This window comes from Crotalus tigris, unplaced genomic scaffold (genome assembly GCF_016545835.1).
Source record: "Crotalus tigris isolate CLP2741 ecotype Arizona unplaced genomic scaffold, ASM1654583v1 scf7180000019478.12717781048:2074007, whole genome shotgun sequence".
Classification (NCBI taxonomy): Eukaryota; Metazoa; Chordata; class Lepidosauria; order Squamata; family Viperidae; genus Crotalus; species Crotalus tigris.
This window is the reverse complement of record NW_024097560.1, coordinates 580704-599935: the sequence shown is the minus strand read 5'-3', so window position 1 is coordinate 599935 and position 19232 is coordinate 580704. Positions and strand designations below refer to the sequence as shown.

The 19232-nt window shown below is 47.6% G+C and overlaps 2 protein-coding genes across 5 annotated transcripts in view; one reads left to right on the top strand and one right to left on the bottom strand.

Annotated features, from left to right (window-relative positions):
- TMEM120B (transmembrane protein 120B) overlaps window positions 1-19232 on the bottom strand; it is a 25225-nt gene extending 5993 nt beyond the window's left edge. Inside the window, exons 1-4 of one of the 3 annotated variants that reach the window (XM_039362661.1) lie at window positions 18971-19232; window positions 1453-1571; window positions 942-1055; window positions 33-92 (exon numbers count right to left, since the gene is read on the bottom strand). In XM_039362661.1, coding sequence (XP_039218595.1) covers window positions 33-92; window positions 942-1055; window positions 1453-1571; window positions 18971-19084 — 407 coding nt within the window. In that variant the 5' untranslated portion in view covers window positions 19085-19232. Of the gene's footprint in view, window positions 1-32; window positions 93-941; window positions 1056-1452; window positions 1572-4412; window positions 4575-11589; window positions 14566-18970 lie in introns of those variants that run through there. The other 2 variants (XM_039362659.1, XM_039362660.1) reach the window with 2 other exon arrangements.
- MORN3 (MORN repeat containing 3) lies at window positions 4943-10630 on the top strand. Of its 2 annotated transcripts, none has more exons than XM_039362663.1 (6): window positions 4943-5420; window positions 7073-7222; window positions 7319-7476; window positions 7737-7896; window positions 9425-9609; window positions 10429-10630. In XM_039362663.1, exons 1-6 carry the CDS (start codon window positions 5327-5329, stop codon window positions 10525-10527), a joined length of 846 nt encoding a protein of 281 aa, XP_039218597.1. In that variant the 5' UTR covers window positions 4943-5326; the 3' UTR covers window positions 10528-10630. The 2 variants fall into 2 exon arrangements, with proteins under 2 accessions (XP_039218597.1, XP_039218598.1); XM_039362664.1 differs by lacking the exon at window positions 4943-5420 and adding an exon at window positions 5661-6545.

The window sequence follows — 19232 nt, the reverse complement described above, 5'->3', positions numbered from 1 at the left end:
AATTCTCCTAAAATAGCACAGAATTCACTTACTTGGCCTGGTCGCTTAGCAGAGTAACATTGACGTTCCCCAACACCAGATTTAAGTACAGACTGAAAGGAAAAACAACAACAGTCCCATCAGTACAAAGCATCAGATAGTTGGGGTTTCTGGCAAAAATTATCCATTCGGAGATTTGCTGTTTCTTAACTTGCTTAACGACTGTGGCATTTGTTTAATGACTGCCACGAAAAAAGTCATAAAACCAGTCATGGTCCCGTGAAGACCCGCGTAACGACTGGCATGAGTTACAATCGCAGTTTTGGGCTCAGACCTGGTCTCAAATTAAGGTCAGCGAGAACTGTAGTCCCGACACATCGGGCTGATATTTATAATGCCCTTTGATCCACCCAATAAACAAGCATTTTTAATTCATTTTTGAACTCAATTTACAGGGCTGCCCATCTCAAATACATGTTATGGAACAGCATAGGAACTCCATAAAACTTTGGCTATGGGTGCCAAATGGTGAAGAATCTCTTCTACAAAGAGGCCCTCAACTCTCCCTCTTAGCCCCTCTGTGGCTTAGCTTGCCGGGGTCTCCTGTCCTCCACGGATGCCCTGGCCAGGTCTGTATGGGGTTGATCCTCCGCTAGGATCGTTTCAAGTAAACGTGGACGTGAAGACAACCTCAAGAAGGAGATTCAACAACACAAACCATCGTCCAGAAGCTCTTTGAGACTTGCCAACACCCTTCCATTGCCAAACATCTCCTGTTCCTCTCCAGCTGTGCCAACTCTGGATTTAGAGATCGCTCTAAAGGCGGTTCTGGAAAGCCTTTCCAACATGTTGCTTTCAGCTCCCCTGATGGCAGGACTCTAGGTCCCATGGGCGAGTTTGAAAAACACCTGTTTCTCTTTTAATAACATCCCTCTGCCTAACCTCCATGTGTGCACGCCTACCTGTTCCTCTTCGGCAAATAGGCCTCCATGTCGAAGAAAACATTCTGGCGGTCACGGATCTGGTTGTTGATCTGCAGGATGAGCTCCGTTTCTGAGCTGCCCTGGCCGTCACACCTGGACACCGGGGAGGAACACAAGCACAGGAGTGCCAAAATAAGAGCCTGGCAGCCAATTACGGCAGCGGAAAACAGTTAAGCAAGGATTCGCTTTTACACGCAGTTGTGAAGTTAGCAACCAGGTTGTTAAGTGAATCTGGCTTCCCCATTGACTTTGCTTGTCAGAAGGTCACAAAAGGGGGTCACGTGACCCCAGGACATTGCAACCGTCATAAATATGAGACAGTTGCCAAGTGTCTGAATTTCGATCACGTGACCATCGGGATGCTGCAATGGTCGTGTGAAAAGCAAGCATAAATCACTTTTTCCTTAGTGCCGTTGTAAGGTCAAACTGTCACTAAACAAATGATTGTAAGCCAAGGACTGCCTGTATTAGGCATTGGAGAAGCCATTACCTTTTAAAGTTATCCTGCAACTCCTTCAGCCTCTGTTTTTGCTTCTTTATGGAACTGCTGCAAGCCACCTGCAAGCTTGTGAGTTCCTCCAATTTCTGCTTGTAAATTTTGTGGGTTTCCTATAAATATTTAAAAAGTGCATTAGATTCAGAGGAACGGGAAATTACTTGTAGAGGCCTACAATATTACATTTGCTTATTATGTTTAAGCAACTTTGGTTGCTGCAAATTCCACATGAGCTGGAAAAAGAATGACTTCAGGACTCTGGTTACATGGGAAGATCACAGGGCACAATTATGCCATTTCTGGAGCAGCATCGCAAGTCACAAAACACTAACCAGTCAAAACAACAAGAGGTCTTGAAAACAGATTCAGAAAAGACACAATGGGGAAAATACCTGGAGGACACATTTTCAATTCTTACTTCCCACCTTTGAATATAAAATCACTGGTAATCTTTTCCCAAAGCAGCTGATAAGCATAAATAAAACCCAGCACCACAAATGTGATCGCCATTTGTGACTTTCCCAGCCAGCTTCTGACAAGCAAAGGGGAGAAGCCGGATTCGCTTAACGGCCAATGTTTCACTGAACGACTGCAGGGATTGGCTTAAAAAGCTGCAATAAAACAGTTGTACAATCAGGCAAAACTCATTTAACCGCCTTGTTTACTAAGAGAACTTCTAGTGCCACTATCGCCACAAGTCAAGGACCAGGAAGGTCTCTCAATTCAAACCAGATCCCCAGACCCTGACTCTTCAAATCTATCCCCGTGTCCTTGAAACAAGAGTCCTTTTTTAGAGAGTTGGTGACAGAAGCTTTTGTCAATCAGGGAACGGACTCAGCTGCTGGGCAACCAGGGATTTCTCCTCAAGAGGTCACTTTGTGAAGGACAAGTACCAGGTGGAACCCAGTTCCAGCAAGCTGAGGCGCAAAGACCAGCTGCCAGCCCCCATCATCCCTTCCAATTTCAAAGGCCGTATCAAGTGTTCTAGGGCATTGTGGGAAATTCTTTAAGGACGAGTGACCCAGGGACATCCTGCTATGCCCTGAAGTCCATCCCTAGCCAGACAGCAGCTCAGAAAGCTGGATTCTGATGAATCCCCAGCTGCAGTTCTGGATCCCTCCAGATCTGTGGCTTCTTTGGGGCTAATGATGATTAGGGATCCAGCTGCAAGGAAGGAACCAAACAAGACCTGCCTGCTACGACCTGCCCTTTATCAGCCCCAATTAAGGACGACATTGTCAAGAGATTAAAGGCCGCATCTTGTAGAAAAGTGGGGCCTGTGATTCTCCTGCAACCTGCGGCCTTTCTGGAAATCTGTAGGGGGAAGCTCACCCTTTGGCCTATTAGCCACCCACCCACTCCAGCAACTCACAAACTCTGTTTGGCTGGAGATCAATCTTGGCACAGATGCCCGAGATTGAAGATTAATCATTTCTAAAAAAGTTCCTCCAGGAACCGATAAAGAAAGAATGAGTGCAGAGAGTTCAGTGCTGCCCAGTGCAAAAATAGCTAATCCTCAACTTACAACAGTTTGTTTAGTGACCATTCAATTACAACAGTATTGGGGAAAAAAAAACTCGTGACTGTTTTTCACCCTTACGACCGTTGCAGCATCCCCGTGGTCACGTGATCAGAATTTAGATGCTTGGCAACGGGGTCACGTTTATGACGGTTGCGGTTGCAGAGTCCCGGGGTCGTTGTGATCCGCTTTTGCGACCTTCTGACAATTAGAGTCCAGATTCATTTCACAACCGTGTTCCTAACTGAACAACAACTGCAGCGATTCGCTTAAGTGTGACTAGAAAGGTCGTAAAAACTCACTTAACAAATTTTAGGCTCCACTGTTAGACTGCCTGTAGGCAAAACCCACCACAAAAGTTTCATGTTCTTTCCTGGGACTCTAAATCAGCTTTTTAGGAGAAAGCAGCACTCCAGCAACACCCTCTTCCCCAAGTGCCAAAGGTGCTTTTTCTGGAGGCAAGTGGACTTTCTTGTTTTTCTTTGAAGACATTTTCGCTTCTCATCCAAGAAGCTTCTTCCGCTCTTGACTGGATGGGCGGAAACTTGGATGAGAAGCGAAACATCTTCAAAGGAAAACAAGTCCAGTTGCCTCCTGAAAAAAGCGCCTCTGGGCAACCGTGACCTCTTCCCCAAGCTTATCCTTCATTCGTGGGCATTAAGTGGCCCCTCCTGCTCCCTCCAATATTTTGCAAGGGTTAGTCAGCAATTAACCTGGTTGTTCTCCTTTGCTTCATTTCCAGGCCAAATGTCCCTAAACGCTTTTTTCCCCCCTGTTCCCCCTTCCAACGAGGCCACATCTGGCTGCAGCTGTATCAGTGGCCCCTCCTCAGCCTATCAAGGCAGCGCCCGGGGGAGGGGAAACGACTCAGTCTCCCCCTCCCCTAAATGTCTGCAAGGACCCCTTAAAAAAATCCCCCCTCCACTCAAGCAACTCAACGACTGCTTCCCCCCCCCCCGTCGAGCTTCGCTTAAAGCCCGCACCAACCCAGGCGGGGCTGGGCTTCATCTGCCGGCTGCGGATGATGGGTCTGGAAGTCATCTGAACTCCTGCTGGTTTCCCAAGAGGAATCGGGCAAATCTCAGCCTTTTCACTTGTTCCGCAGCAGTCAAACGGGCCCGGAGCTGCTGACCCCCGCAGCTTTATTATAGGGGGGGGGATCGGGGGAGGAGAGACCCCAAGCACCTTTCACCCGCCCCCCCCCCGCCGCTTTTCTGCCAAGGCTGCTTTGCCCTGCTTCCTCCCTACGGGCGCCCGCAAGCTCAGGAGCCCCCGGGCAAAAATGACGCAGGGCAGGATTGTGTCTGCGTCGCGGGAGAAGACTCGGGCGGAGTTGGGGGAGCCCCCTCCCCAACGAGGGTCAAGGGGCGCCCGTTGCAAGGAGAAGCCGGGGAGACGGGGCGACCCCACCCCCACCCCGCGACCGGCCCCGTACCTGGAGCTGATGGAAGTCGGCCTGCAGCTCCGCCCAGGCGTCCAGGGCGTCCTGCATGGCGCGGGGCTCGGACCCCCGCGGGACCCACCGACCCCTCCACGTGCGGGACTGGCGGACCCCGCTTCGCGCCCCCCGCGGCCCGCAGCGCGATGAATGAGCAGGCCCCGCCCCGGCCCCGGCCCCGCCCCCTCGCTGCGCCGCAAGGTTAATTCATCGCAGCCGCTTCTTCTCTCTCCTCCCACCCCGGGAGCGCCCGACGGCGCAAGCGCGTCTCCTCGGCCCCCGTCGACCCCGCCTTCTGGGCCCCGATTGGCTGAAGCTCAGAAAAGAGCTTCCCGTTGGCCGCGCCCCTCCGAGGAGGCCAGGCGCTCCTCCCACCCCGCTTAACCCTTACTTCGCCGTCCTTGCCCAGGGCGTGGGAATCGGAGAGCCGGTTCGGCGTCTTGCGTGGTTAAGGCATCCGGAAGAAAAGGGCTAAAAAGAAAAGAGGAAAGGAGGGGGGGGGGGAAAGGAAAAATGAAATGGGAAGAAGGAGAGGAGAGGAGAGATGAAACCGAAAGGAAAGCAAAATGAAAAGGAGAGGAGAGGAAAAGAAAGGAAACATGGAAAGAAAGGAAAAATGAAATGAAATGGAGAGGAGGGAAGGGAATTATTTGCAGCCCCCAGATGCCAGCGTTGCACATACGGTGTACGGAACTGCGGAGGGCTCGGAGATTCCCACCCTTTTGCTTGCAGCTTGAATCTCTGACCCGGATCACCCAGGAGCCCCTGTGGCCCTTGGGAAGTTGCCATTCGCCCGAAAGGCCTCTGGGCGGCAGGAAACGTTCAGAGCTGGCCGTATTGCGGCTCTGCTGTGTTGCTATGGCCACTTCCCTTGCCAAGCGGGCTTCTGTGTGGGGGTTGAGCCACCCAGGATGACCCCCCAGGATTGGCCCTGCGCTCCCCCTGGGGCAGAGCCAACCTGTGCCCCCCCTTGGAGCCCCCTGAGCTTACAATGGCAGAGACACGGTGGGTCTCCAGTTACATTTCTATGTTTGCTTATTTCTTTGCCGTCTTTTCCTCTTGTTTTTTTTTTGTCCCCCCAAGTTCCCAGAGGCTCCCTCTGGATTTCTAATGGAAAGACACAGGAATTGAGGAGAAAGCGATGGGGAGGGCAGAGGAAAGTTCAGACACCAGGTCTGAATGCAGCCAATTTGGGGGGGGGGGGCGATATAGTATGAAAGAGGGGAATAAAGATGCCTGCAAGTTTGCTTCCAGGAATATAAACATAGGGAGGAGTTTAGTCACCGCTTTTGGAGATCAGAAAAGCTTCATTTCTGGCTTTTCAAGGCCTTTTGTTAGTCTGAAGAAGGGTGCCAACCTCTTCCAGTTTTTGGCTATCCCGGTTCTTTTCCTGTGATATGATTGTGGGTAAGATTTTAAAGGGCTGAACCAGGGTTATCCTCTCTCGCCTGCAATATTCCAGAGCAGGGCTCCTCAACCATGGCCACTTTAAGATGTATGGACTTCAACTCCCAGAATTCCCTAGCCGTGCGGACTTCAACTCTCTGAATTCTATGGCCGCGTGGACTTCAGAATTTTCTGGCTGGAGAATTCTGGGTATTGAAGTGCACCCATCTCCAAGTTGCCCAGGTTGAGAAACACTGACCTAGAGGATCCTACGATCTTCTTTGTCCCGTCTAGGGCACCACATCAATAGAGAAGAGGTAGCTTGGGGGTCTCTGAGGTTCTGAAGACCCGTCCAAGAGTCCGGAAGAGTCTTCCAAGAAAGCCATGGAAGGGGGCGGAAGGATGGGCCGAGGGGTCTGCCTGGCTGGGCTCCCTCCCCCTGAGAGAGTCCCAGGGAAACTGGGCTGCCTCAGCTGCATCCATCCAGGTGTGCTGGAACTGGAAGATGCAGGCCCCGCCAGCGATGATCTCCTGGGAGATCAGCGCCTCGTCATAAGGGCAGGCTCTTGATGTCGTGATGACCTCAGGAGCTGGGCCAGGATCCCTCAGCCCTGCTCCACGGAAGGGCCACACCAGCAGGGCTGCTTCGGGGACGGTAGTGAAAAGGGAGGAGAAGCAGAAGGAACATCCCCTCGGAATCACCTCCACTCCCAGGTGTAAGAACAGAAACACGAGCCTGGACAGGTAACTCGGTTTGGGGGCTGAGCTGCTGATCTCCAACCAGATTCGCAGATGCTGCCAAGTTATCAAGAGGTTGGCTTGACGAGGTTGGCCTCAATGGGTTGGCATGTACCTGGGCGTTGTGGTTTATGAATCAAGGCTGATGAGGGCGTGGTACCATCGAGCCAAAGGTTCATTTCAGGCCCCATGGCTGAACAGCTCAGCACTTAGGGCAGAGGTCCCCAACCCCTGGTCCGTGGATCGCTACCGGGCTGAGGCATGCCAGCAACCGATCTGCACAAACAAGCCAAACCCATCTATGAGATGCAGACAACACACAAAACTACGCACTCTCTGCTTCATGGAAAAACCTTTCTCCATGGAACCGGTCCCTGGTGCCCAAAAGTTGGGGACCTTTTTTGTTATGCCGTAAGGCGTCCAGAGTGGCTGTCGCGGTGTGAGATGGGCAGCACATCAATTTAACAAATAACGCATCCATCAAGGGCTGGGCTCACTGGCTGCGTCTCTCTCCCCTTCTTTCTCTACTCCAGATGAGATGCCCATCATCAAATACCCCCGAAGAGTTGACCCCCTTTGGCACGAATGGGACAGGAAGGCGCAAAAGTGCGGGTTGAGGCACACGGTTTACGCTGTCAACGGAGACCGCTATGTAGGGGAATGGCTGGACAACATCAAACACGGTAAGAGGAGAAGGGAGGGCAGCTGCACCTGTTGGATGTTTGGCTGGCATCCACAGTGTCTCACCTGCAGTTTTTTTTCCTTTGGAACCTTGGCAGGCAAAGGAACACAAATATGGAAAAAATCCGGAGCGATCTACAGCGGGGATTGGAAATTCGGAAAACGAGACGGCTTCGGGACTTACAGTATTCCAGACCCTGTGACAAAAGATTATAAGAAAGTATATTCCGGCTGGTGGAAGAATGACAAAATGTGGGTGAGTTTATATGCTTTTTAATTGGGCCAGGGTTTTGCTTTGGAGTGGGGGGGAATGTGACAGGACAGTGGAATTATTTCACCGGACAGCCATATACAATTTAGAGTAATCGTGGGGAGGAAACCACAGTTTATTTGAAAAATGGGATTTCTGAATTAAATTTAACCAAGGCCACAATCATTAATCTCCTCCTGTGTCATTTCACACCCACAAAGAGTCAGTCATCCATTCCTCTCATCCAGATTCTTTCACCCTTTCAGGGCTACGGAGTTAAGTTCTACTCCGAGGGAGAGTATTACGAGGGCGAATGGGCCTGGGGAAAGCGAAACGGCTGGGGGCGGATGTACTACAAAGACGGGGCCATCTATGAAGGCCAGTGGTCCGAAGACAAGCCCGGTGGTCAAGGGATGTTTCGCTGTAGTAAGTGTCCAACTCAGCTGCACTGATGGCCAGATGTAATGGGATGTGAGAAAGACTTTGGGACAGGGAGCAAAGAAAGGCTGCCAAAGGAACTATTAGATAAGAGACTGCTTAGCCCTCAGTTAGCTAATGGATGGGACATGAGATTCAGGAGGGACCCTCCCTAGTTTCTCAGCCTTTAGAGGAAAGGGCTCTAAAGATTTGTGGGAAAGACTTTGGGAGATAAGAAGAGGTGTAATCAGACAGGTCTCCAACCTTGGCAACTTTAAGGCTTGTGGACTTCAGCTCCTAGAATTCCTCAGCCAGCCATGCTGCCTGGGGAATTCTGGGAGTTGAAGTCCACAAGTTTTAAAGTTGCCAAGGTTGGAGACTCCTTCAATAAGAGACTGCTTAAGCCCAGAGCTGCATCATGGCTGGAGAAAGACATTCAGACAGGACCCTCCCGAGTTTCTCAGGCTGTAAAACACAGCAGAAGAATTGTACTTCCAGACTTGCAAGAGTTTATTAAAAAAAACCAGGTTAATCCCATCTACCTCTCAGCTGTTGGCACCTCGCTAGAAACTAGAGTCTAATTTCCAAAGAAAGAATCCTTTGCCAAGTTTCAGGAAATTCTGGACAGGAACCCTTTGGTAAATCTGAAGGGTTTCAACCTTCCTAAAGGTTTTGCAAAGGTATTCCTAAACCGAGTGTCTCAACTGGATTTTTCCTTAGGCTAAAATTAGTCTGCGAGGTTAATTTTATCGGCCTCGGTGGCTGCCAATGTCTTCCAAGCCTCCAGTTGTGGCAGTCATGTGGTTGGCATGTCTCCTTTTAGGATTAGGACTAGGAGACGGCTGCCATAGACCATGCTGTTACATGCTCGCAACCTGACACTGGCCATTAATGTGGGTTTGACTCACTGTTACAGAAAGGCTGGAGAAGGGCAGATTTTTTCTCTCAATAAAAAACATTCTCCTGGACCCAAATTCTGGGTGAATCCATTTTACTTTCCTCCCAGGACAGCTCATTAATCTACTGTTCTTATAAGTCTCTTTGGCGTTGTGCTTTGGATTCTTAAACAACTTTATCTCAGGATAAGACCCTCTGCAAGAAAGCGGAAAGGGAATGGATTATTATTATTTTTTAATTTTGGCATTGACAAGTTCCCCATCAGTCACTTGCAAAAGGCAGCTTGATTCGGAGTAGCTGAAATCCTGCAGCGAGACCTTGAATATTGAATATCAACATCTACCTATCTCAGATCCTTGGGAAGGACTTGAAAGGTAGATAAAAATGCCAAATCCAGTCCGAACTAGGCAATGAACCACAAAAATTATGAGAGTTACATTTATTCTACATTTTAAAAATGGTGGATTCTCAACCAAGGCTACTTTGCCTTCAGTAGTAAGTTTTGGGCATCTGAGAGATACTTCCTGGTGTTTCTGGGTTCCATCCAGAACCCGCATGCTAACTAAAAAGGGATTTTTTGGCAACCAAAAGATCTCTCCTCCTTCAAATAAAAACAGGGCTGCTTCTCTCTCCGTGCCAGAAAATGAAAACCGCTACGAAGGTTCATGGAAAGACGGAAAGAAACACGGTCCGGGAAAGTTTATCTACCTAGACACCGGCCAGCTCTATGAAGGGTACTGGGTGGCAGACATACCGACGTGTGGCACCATGGTTGATTTTGGCAGGGATGAAGCTCCCGTGCCCACCCAATACCCCATCCCCAAGGTAAAGGGCAGTCCATGTGGGTCCGGATTCTTCCCATGAGTTTTGGTCATGAGGTTAAAGCATTGTTTCTCAACTTTGGCAACTTTAAGATAGGTGGACTTCAACTCCCAGAATTCCCCAACCAGCCATGCTTAGAACTTAGTTAATAAATCATTGTCAATAAATTAGTTAGTAAATAGCTTGGCTAATAAATCATTGCATAAAGCTGAAACTCCAATCGAAGAAGCGTGGGATTGACCTGTGGGGTGCTTGGTGCTCTCTGAGCTGGGTGGTTTTCTTGTAGACCTTTCATCACCCAACTAGGCAATCTCATCAGTGCTAGTAGGGAGTGGGGTTGGCTCCCTGTTTATATACAGGTAGCCATTGACTTACAACCATTTTTTTAGCGACTGTTCAAAGGTACTGTGGCGCTGGAAAAAAATGGCACACAATGACTGTTGTAGTGTCCCCAATTCACCTGATCAAAATTTGGGACGCTTAGCAACCGGCCTGTATTTCTGACAGAGGTAGCATCCCTGGATCGCGTGATCGCCTGTTGCAACCTTCCCAGCCACCTTCCAACAAGCGAAGTCAGTTAGGAAGCAGACAGGCTTAATAACCACCTGATTTGTTGAATCACTTAACCACCGTGGCTAAAAAGATTATAAAATTGGGCGTGACTCTCTTAACTACTGGAAATTCTGGTCCCGTGGTCGTAAGTTGAGGATTTCCTGCAGACAGTGGCCTCGCAGTGAGATGGGCTGCGTACATTAATAGAGTAGCTTGTCAGCAGAAACTACTCGTTTTAGCTGATCAACTAAGTTTTTTTTTTTCTTCCAGATCGAACTGGCGGATCCAGACGGAGTCTTAGAAGAAGCTGTTCTGATATTACAGAATGCCGAAATATTCAATTCTCAGCCTCAGAAAGAACGAGGATGATTATAATTCTGCAAACATTTCTCTGGTCAAGGCTGCTTTTTAACAGAAAGGTCTCTCTGATGGATGCCATTCCTTGGAATATATTATCCTGGCTGTCTTTTGAGCTTTTCCTTGTTTTTTTTCCTTTCAACCAATGTGCATGGCAGACTCTCCTGTTTCATTTACTTCGTTAAGTTTTCACCAAATGTGGGAGGAGGGCTGAAAGAATAAATCAACACCGTCTCACCAAATTTTGCCAAGGGAAAATAATAATAATGAAATTATTAGTCTAGAAGACCTCCAAGGTTTCTTCCAGCTCTATTCTGATTAGATGATTAATGAGGGGTCCTTGGTGCTCTTTGACCTTGGTTGTTTTCAACAGACATTTCATTACCCAACTAGGTAATATCATCAGTGCTATTCAAAATGACCTCTGCCAAAAGTACTGTTTCTCAGCCCTGACCACTTTAAGCAGGGTGGACTTCCACTCCCAGAATTCTCCAGCCAGCCTCTCTCCATTCCTTGTTCTCATCCAAGTTCAGAAGATTTTCCTATTTTACCGCCACTATGTGGGTTAAGGGTTTGATTTCTACAATTAGAAAATTTGGAGATTTTTTTAAAAACATTTTTTTGAGGATGCCCATAAAAATAAGATAAGCTGAAGTATTTTATAAAGGCAACAATGACTTCAAAGAACACAAAGGCTGGATTAAGCAAGTGTGCGCACGCGCGCGCGCGCACACACACACACACACACACACACAGAGTACAAATGTGTTTTCCTATCTGAACACACCCCGAAATAGCTCTCCAATTCAAACACACCCGCATTCCTGCAGGAAAATTTTGAAACCTACCATGTTTTGAGTCACTAAAAATAAAAAATGGAGCAAGGAAACAAATCTAAATAAAAAGGTCCATTTTAACTCTCCCTTCGATAAGCACTTACAGAAGTCAACCGTGCATCAATGACAGGATTTATCCTTCCAAAATGAGTACTCGTAAAATATATATTTTCGAGAACAGATTATATTTAAAAAGCCAGAGCCCCATTCTTTTTTAAAAAAAAATTGCAAACCAATCTTAGTACAGTACTTCTCTCTAATTTATTCTTATTGATAAATATATATTCACTCTTGTTTTTTTTATTAAGAACTATTTTTACATGATAGCCGTTTCCAAAGGAAAAAAATCAGTTGTTTTTTCCTTGTCTACCAGTCACTCAGTTAACATAAGGGTTAAAAATATTCTCTTTTGGAGCCCCCTGATTGGTTGAGGAACACCTGAGTTTGAATTTGCAACCTTGTGCTCTCCAGCAAGTATGACCCTGAAATCTTACCCAAAATGTTGGGGGGGGGAGTTAAATGAATAACTGGAAATATGTCTCTGGGGAGTCCTGTACAAAGTGCCAAAAAAATCTAATAAATGCAGTATTTTGTTTTCTTTTAAGGGTAGAGAATAGACCAGATGTGTCCAGCTTGGGTAACTTTTAAGGTTTGTGAACTTCAACTCCCAGAATTTCTGGCTGGTGTATTCTGGGAATTGAAGTTCCCAAGTACACCTGGGGTAGACAAAGCCTTGTGCACCCCATTTTTGCATGCCCCTATTTTTGCATGCAGAGAACCACTCCATTTCCAGAGAAGACACCTACTCTGGGCCGTGAGCAGAGCATCGGAGGTCCTTGCTTCACATTAACGCAGCAAAAAACCTTAAATCGAATTCAGCTGATCGGATGAGATAGAGAAGAGATTCAGTGATTTCCTCCATTGCATTAATAATTCAGTGCAACCATTGGCTCTAAACTACAACCAAACCCTTTGGGATGGGCAGCAGCTTGCTCCGGTCAGTTTCCCAGTCTTTTTGGAACTCCTGGCCCCGAATCCCACCTAGGCAGCAACTCCCCCTCCCCAACCTGTTTTTCTCACTGTTTTCTCAGGAAGGAAGTCTCTAACCCACACCCAACGGCTGCCGGAATGGGGGCAGCTTGTGGCTATCAAAGCTACTGTTTTGGTCCTTACAGTCTGTTGAAGAAGAAAGCTTGTTTTCTTTCATTTCTGATATAACATTCCAGGTCTCTCCTCTCTCGTGGACTTTGCAGTAGGTTAGGGTTAGAGTAAGAGACCTGCTAAACAAGTAAAAGCCCCCCATCTTTATTTTCAAGAGAGGATAAAGCCCAACGTTTTTGCGGGAAACCCAACAGTCAACCACCCCAGTGTCTCTGAATTGGATTAGCAGCCGAGATGTCTAAGCCCAGCATTCAAGAACCCCAGATTAAAAAAATGATAGGGTAAACCAGTGGTTAAACCACTCTGAGATGTTCCAGTAGTCATTTAAACAAAATGCAAACTCTGTCAAGGCAGCACTAGATACAGGAGGAACGTCTGCTTCTAAATGATCAGGAAGCCCACCGAACAAATAGCTCTTCCGTCTCTTTTCTGACCCTTGTCCAGCTTCACTGGGCAAGGGTTTTAGCACAGAAGCTTTCTTTCAAACAGAATTCTGCAAGGTGGGAATATAAATGACTCATGCCGAGCAATAATGCTTTCCTGATACATATGCACACATACATGCACACACAAACCCAGAGTTTTGTGCGCCTTTCCCTGGTAGATTCAGAGTTATTGTGCCTTCTGTTCCTAAAAGAAATTATGGAAGACTGGCAAAAAAATGTCCCCTCTTCTGCAAAAATGGAAACCAGATTCTGACAAAAGCCCTGGGGAAACACACACTGACTTTTCTGAACTCTCTTAAATCTGGGAGTGGTAGGAAAAATGAAGAGTATAAAAAAATCTCCCAGGCCTGATTGCGTGTTCACTCCCCACAAAACTGTAAAAAAATTCAACAGGCAGAATAGATGGGTCTTTAAATCTATCTCTGCCTCAATGAGGACTAGAAACCAGGGCTTTGGGTTTCTTTTTAAAAAGGAAAATCTGCTTCTTTAGAAGCTGGTTACGGGCTGACCTGTGGCTGGGGGCGGCTCTGAGTGTCTCTCTCTTGCCTGTTTTGCTTCAATCAGTGAACAAAACCAAACTTAGACCCTGGATGTTCTCAAGAACTTCTGCCTCCAGGCAGTGCACGACTCCAGCCAGCCTGTTATTTGACACAAAAGAGTCCAAGGTAAACTACTTCCCTTCAGATCTCTAATTACCCCACCCACCCAACGTCAATTTTTTTATTTATTTTTTTTGCATTTTCTCTGTTGATGAACCACTTCAAAGGAAACAAACCCGGATCACAGCAAGGGCCAGGAGAGCGGTGGGCGACAGGCAGGAATCCTAGATGTTCGTATTCCACAATTTGACAAGAACAATTCTTTTGCCTTTTATTGGTTTATTATTACTTCTTAAAAGCCCTAAGAAGTCACCGTCCAGTTTCTACTGTAACTTCTCTCCCTACGCGGAGATTGCAGCTCAAACAAATTCAGGCCCGGAAAGTTCAGAAGAACTTGGTTGGCTCCATCATCTTTGATCTTCCCAACCCAAGGGCACTTTTCTAGGCATAATGGCCGCCGGGAGATGGTAAGGAGTCCCCTCTGTGGTCCAGCTGGTCCTGCAAGCGGGCAAACTCGGCCAGCTCGTTCAGCTCCTGGAACTGACGATCCGTCTTGTGAGTCACCAGCGAACGATAAAAGTGGACGGCAAAGATGATGAAGACCACCCCGAAGGGGACCATGATGGTGGTGGAGGTGATTGCTGCAGCCTCACCGGCGGTGATGGTGCCGTTGCTGGCCTGCATGTCGGGGCCCGTCTTCTTCTTCAGCGGGTGGAATTTGACCCAACAGAGAAGCACCACCTCAGCCAAGAAGAGCAGAGTCCCGATGACGGTGGAGAAGGCCCAAGCCAGCTCAATGTGGCGGTGCATGCGCTCGTGGGGCGACTCCTTGACCGAGTTGAGGTTGTGGACATTGCTGACGGCCTCAATGTTGGGCAAGATGCAAGTGCTGATCATCAAGGCAAAGAGGTGGACGGCCACCAGGACGGTCGTGCAAGCGCTGAAGGCTATCAAGAGTCCTGGAGGATAGTCATGTTCCGCATCTAGCTGGACTTCCACCATGGCCACCTGGAAGGGGGTAGACAATGAAGAAAAGGCTCTCAAATAGCTTTTGAGGCTGAGGGACCTGAATAACGGGTCCCTTTATGGATATCCCCTTTATCCATGGAATTCTACTCCAATTGACATTCAGACATGCTCCAGTCTGAAATCAAGCTTTTTTTCAGAAGCCCCATTTTAATGAAAAACAAGATATGAACCTTGTGGTTGCTTACACAGAGTTGAAAATGTGTGGGCATTTCTTTAGAAGAGTTTCAGATGAGTGGCTGTTTTCCAGTAATTGTACATGGGTATTGCTTTAGTTTCTTACACCAAGGGGAATAAAAGGTAAAAAGAAAGTTACCCAAATGTGTTTACTATACAGGAAACTCCTTAACCGTGATTGAACCCTTGGTGTGGAAAAGAAACAACAATAAAAAAATCCCATCCCTCCAATATGACTCTGGTTAGCATACAGCATTGACAGCAAACCATCAATAAAACTAGCGGTTCATGTCCCATTTCTCTTCTCATGTCACGTCCAAGCTTTGTTTAACCATAGTTAGTCAAACCCACCATAGTTTGCAAAGAGCAATGGCTAGATTTGCACAAAACGTTGTGGCAAATCAAAAAAAAAAAGAGAGAGAGAGCAAAGACTCCAAAACTACATGGAGGAAACATACTGTAAGTTTTCAAATTCCGGATGGACAGACGGGAACTGGTTTTGGAGAAAGAGGAAGGAAACAGATGGCTGTCAAAGGGTAGAGAAGCAGAGGCCTTCTTGGGAACCCAAATGTCAAGCAAAGTTGAAAAACTCATCCTTTGCCAACGAATGGGAAGGGGTGGTTGACAGTTTCACCCCCTAAACTTTGAACATCCACCTTCATCAAAACTAGGTGAGGTTCTCAAAAGGTAGGTGGCATCAAAGGACCACAAAGCATTAAAACTTTCTATCCGTGTCACCTGTTTTGACCGCCCAGGATTTTTTTTTTTTTTTTAATTCTGAAAGGTGAATCCATTCAGGCTTCCAAACAGCGGAGGAAAAAGTCAATTTTGCTTTATGGAGAAAGAGAAACTCCTTGTTTTCTAGCATTACACAGTTGACACCCTGGGAGAAGAAAGGAGGCTAAGAAAAACAAAAAGAGAAAAGATCCATTGAGTTTTGGGCAGGCAGCCAGCACCACTTTGCTCAGCGATGCTGAGAGAATCGGCAGTGACGCATTTATGGAACGGCCAGCTCCTTTCCCCAGAAACGGAGAAAAACCACCTTGCAATCTGGCCTGAAGGGCTACAGAGGAAATTAAAAAAACCTGCCTCAAATCGAATGTTCGCTGTGCCAATTAAAAACAGCCAAACAAAAGAAAACACTTCCGGCTTTTATTCCGCTGCCAATATAAAAACACCGAGTTTTGCAGGGGAACCAAGATAGGATAAATAGATTACAATTCAGAAGAATACAAGTTGCTTTCTTCCTCCAGATGGAAATATATTTTTTTAAAATCCTAGTTTAAATGCTCGGTCACTAGCATTAGCGATATGCTAAAATACAACCTGGCCAATTAGAGGCGAAAAATTCATTGCCAAGATTGCTACCGAATCAGGTAGCTTCAGGTTTTGGAAAAGAACAAAACTCGTAAGCTTTAACTGATTAAAGCTGGACCTCAGCGCTTGTGCAAAGCTTATTTTTCGAGGATTTCTTTGGAGAAATTTCTTTGGTTTTTATTCTGCACAAAGGCAGTCCTTGACTTACGACTACAAGGGAGCCCAAAATTTCTGCTGCTACATGAAACACTTAGGCGAATTTTGCCCCCGTTTTACAACTTTCCTTGCCAAAGTTGTTAAGCGAATCGTGACAGTTGTTAGGTTAGGAACCTGGTCGTTAAATGGATCCATCTTCCCCCTTGCCTTTGCTAATCAGGTTGCAAAAAGGGGATCACGTGACCTCCGCCGGGACAGAGCAGCTGTCATAAATATGAGTCAGTTGCCATGCATCAAATTTTGATCATGTGACCCTGGGGATTCTTCAAAGGTCAGAATCTGTGAAAAACAGTTGTAAGTCACCTTTTCCAGTGCTGCTGTAACTTTGAATGGTCACTAAAGGAACTGTTGTTAAATCGAGGACTTCTTGGATTTCCATTGGAAAGAAACTGCCCAAGCAGGTTGTCATACGCTACATAAATAAATAAATAAATCCCTAAGCAGGTCAGATCTCTGAAAAGGTAAACAAGGAAGTGAAATCTCCGCCTTTTGCTGGTTCTGTCTCTCAACGAAGCTAGGAAGCCCCAAATCAATTTCAATAAAATCTGGTTAGCAATTAGAAGTTGAGGATGAGTTACTTATTTATTTTTTTTGGGGGGGGGGGGGGGAAACAAACTCTTTTGCCCCTAAATGTAAAACTCGAGAGTTTAACTGGAGCCGTTTTAATTTCTTATACAGGTAAACTTTGACTGACAATAGTTCATTTAGTGACCGTTTGAAGCTACAATGGCCCTTAAAAAAAAGTGATTCATCACCATTTTTCACACTTAGCACCATTTCAGCCTCTCCGTGGTCATGTGATCAAAATTTCAAGACACTTGGCAACTGTCTCATATTTATGACGGTTGCAGTGTCACGGGATCCCTTGTGTGACCAGGTTAAGAGAAAATCCTTAAAACCCTATTGTGCTTTGCTGAAACCTCATGTAGTTGACTGGAGAATTCTGGGAGTTGAAGTCCAGCCACCTTTTGCTCGTCAGAAGCCAGCTAATAAGGTCACAAAGGGTGATCTTGTCACCCCAGGATCCTGCGACTATCATAAATGCAAGCCCAGTTGCCAAATGCCCAAATTGCAATCACTTGGGGCAATCACTTGCGAGGACCAGGTCCTCAGTCACTTTATTTCAGCACCATCGTAACTCTGAATGGTCGCTAAACAAATGGACATAAGTCAAGGACTATCTGAAAAGAAATTCATGCTATGTTTCACACTTCATGTTAAGCCTTCATAATGGTTTTTTTTTGGGGGGGCGGCTTACAGCCTAAGGAAATTGACACACTCAAGCAGTGGTGTTTTATTCCAGCTTAGAGCAACGTACAAACTCAGCCTTTGAAGCGGAGCGGATCTTTTAAGCCAAGAAAGCTGTTCAGTTTTTACAACAGAAAGGAGGGTTTTTATTCTTAGGTCCTCCTGAGGTCAAAACTCTGCTAGAACAAACAGTCCTAAATATACAAAAAGGAAGAGAAGTTTTTGAACCATGGCTTCCCCTTTCTGTAAAGGCCTCATTCAGAAATCATATCCTGTTCCATTCGCCTGAAACCTGGCAATCCTACAGGAATCACAACAACTTTAAAAAAGAAAAGAGAAATTAAACTTCCAAGCAAAGTCAGCTGGCTAAGAGCAAAATAAATACTGCTGCACGCCAGAAAGCTTGGAAAAAGACGGCTGCATTTTTAAGACAATCCCTGGCTGCTCATGGATGGATGGATGGATGAGCTTCCCAGAGCAGGCTGGAATTTATCCTGTGTCATGTGAGAACCCTAACCCCAAATCAAATCAGATGTAAGGGGCTGAACTGTTCTGTAACTGAATAGTTTTGGCCAGGCCATTCTACGCCTCAAACCAACATCAGCAGCCCCTGCCTTCTCTCCTCAGACATTTTAACAGCAAGCCTACATCACTCTGAAAATGTCCACTTCAGTCTGAATCTATGCAGGCACCATAGATTGATCCTGTAACTGAGGATTCACACAGGACTCAGAACCTGACAGGTGTTATGCTGGCCTAGAAGCTAGGAGATGGTGAGTTCTAGTCCTGCCTAACTCAGGAAAGCCAGCTGAGTGACTTTGGACCAACCTCTCTTTTTTTCAGGCCAACCCACCTCACAGGATTGTTGTTCGGAGGGGATTTTAACAGGAGGAGGCAGGAGGGCCAGTTGCCACTTATAAATAACAAAATGATAATTTTAACATCCTAAGCAGCCCGGAGTCACCTCGCGGTTGAGATGGGCAGCAAGTCAATAAAGACATAAAAGTGGGATAGGGCCGGCAAGAAAGATTCAGGGGGACGTCTGCAACCCACTCAACCCTAAAAGAGAGGGACTCCGAAGCCCCTGGCCAGAGCCCCGATGCAAATGCCGGAAGACGCGTGCACTCTGCCCGTGCGAAAGAGCAAACACGCGGGGAGGCCAACAGGCACAATCAGAACCAGAGGGACGCCTGCGAGAAGCCGTGAGGAACCGGTGCAAAAAAAGGAGGCAAGCGGGACCCACCTAATTCCCGGTGCGGAGCTAAGTCTGCGCCCGGCCTGGACCCCCCCCTCCCTTCCCTTTGCACGCATTCACAGCCCCCTCCCCAAAGGCTCCTCCGGGGACCCCCAAGCGGAGTGCGCGTGGGGGGCTCTTCCGCCCTGGCCCCGCTGCAACCGCCTCCCCCGCGGGCCCCGCGCCCCGGCTCACCATGGCGAAGCCGGAGAGGAGCGCCGAGGTGCGGCTGGAGGCTTTGAGCTTGGCCCGGCTGAGGTAGAGCTTCCGCCAGGACAGCGCCTGCATCGAGTGCTCGTTGAGGCTCATCAGGCGCCCCCAGCCAGCCCCGCCGGGCCGTCGCCCCCTCCTCGCTCGCCGCTGCTGCTCCGCCTGCCCGCTGCCCGCCGCCCGCCTGCGCCCGCGCCGCCCCCGGGGCCGGGCCAGCGCCGGATGTCAGCCCCCGCCCCTCCGCGGG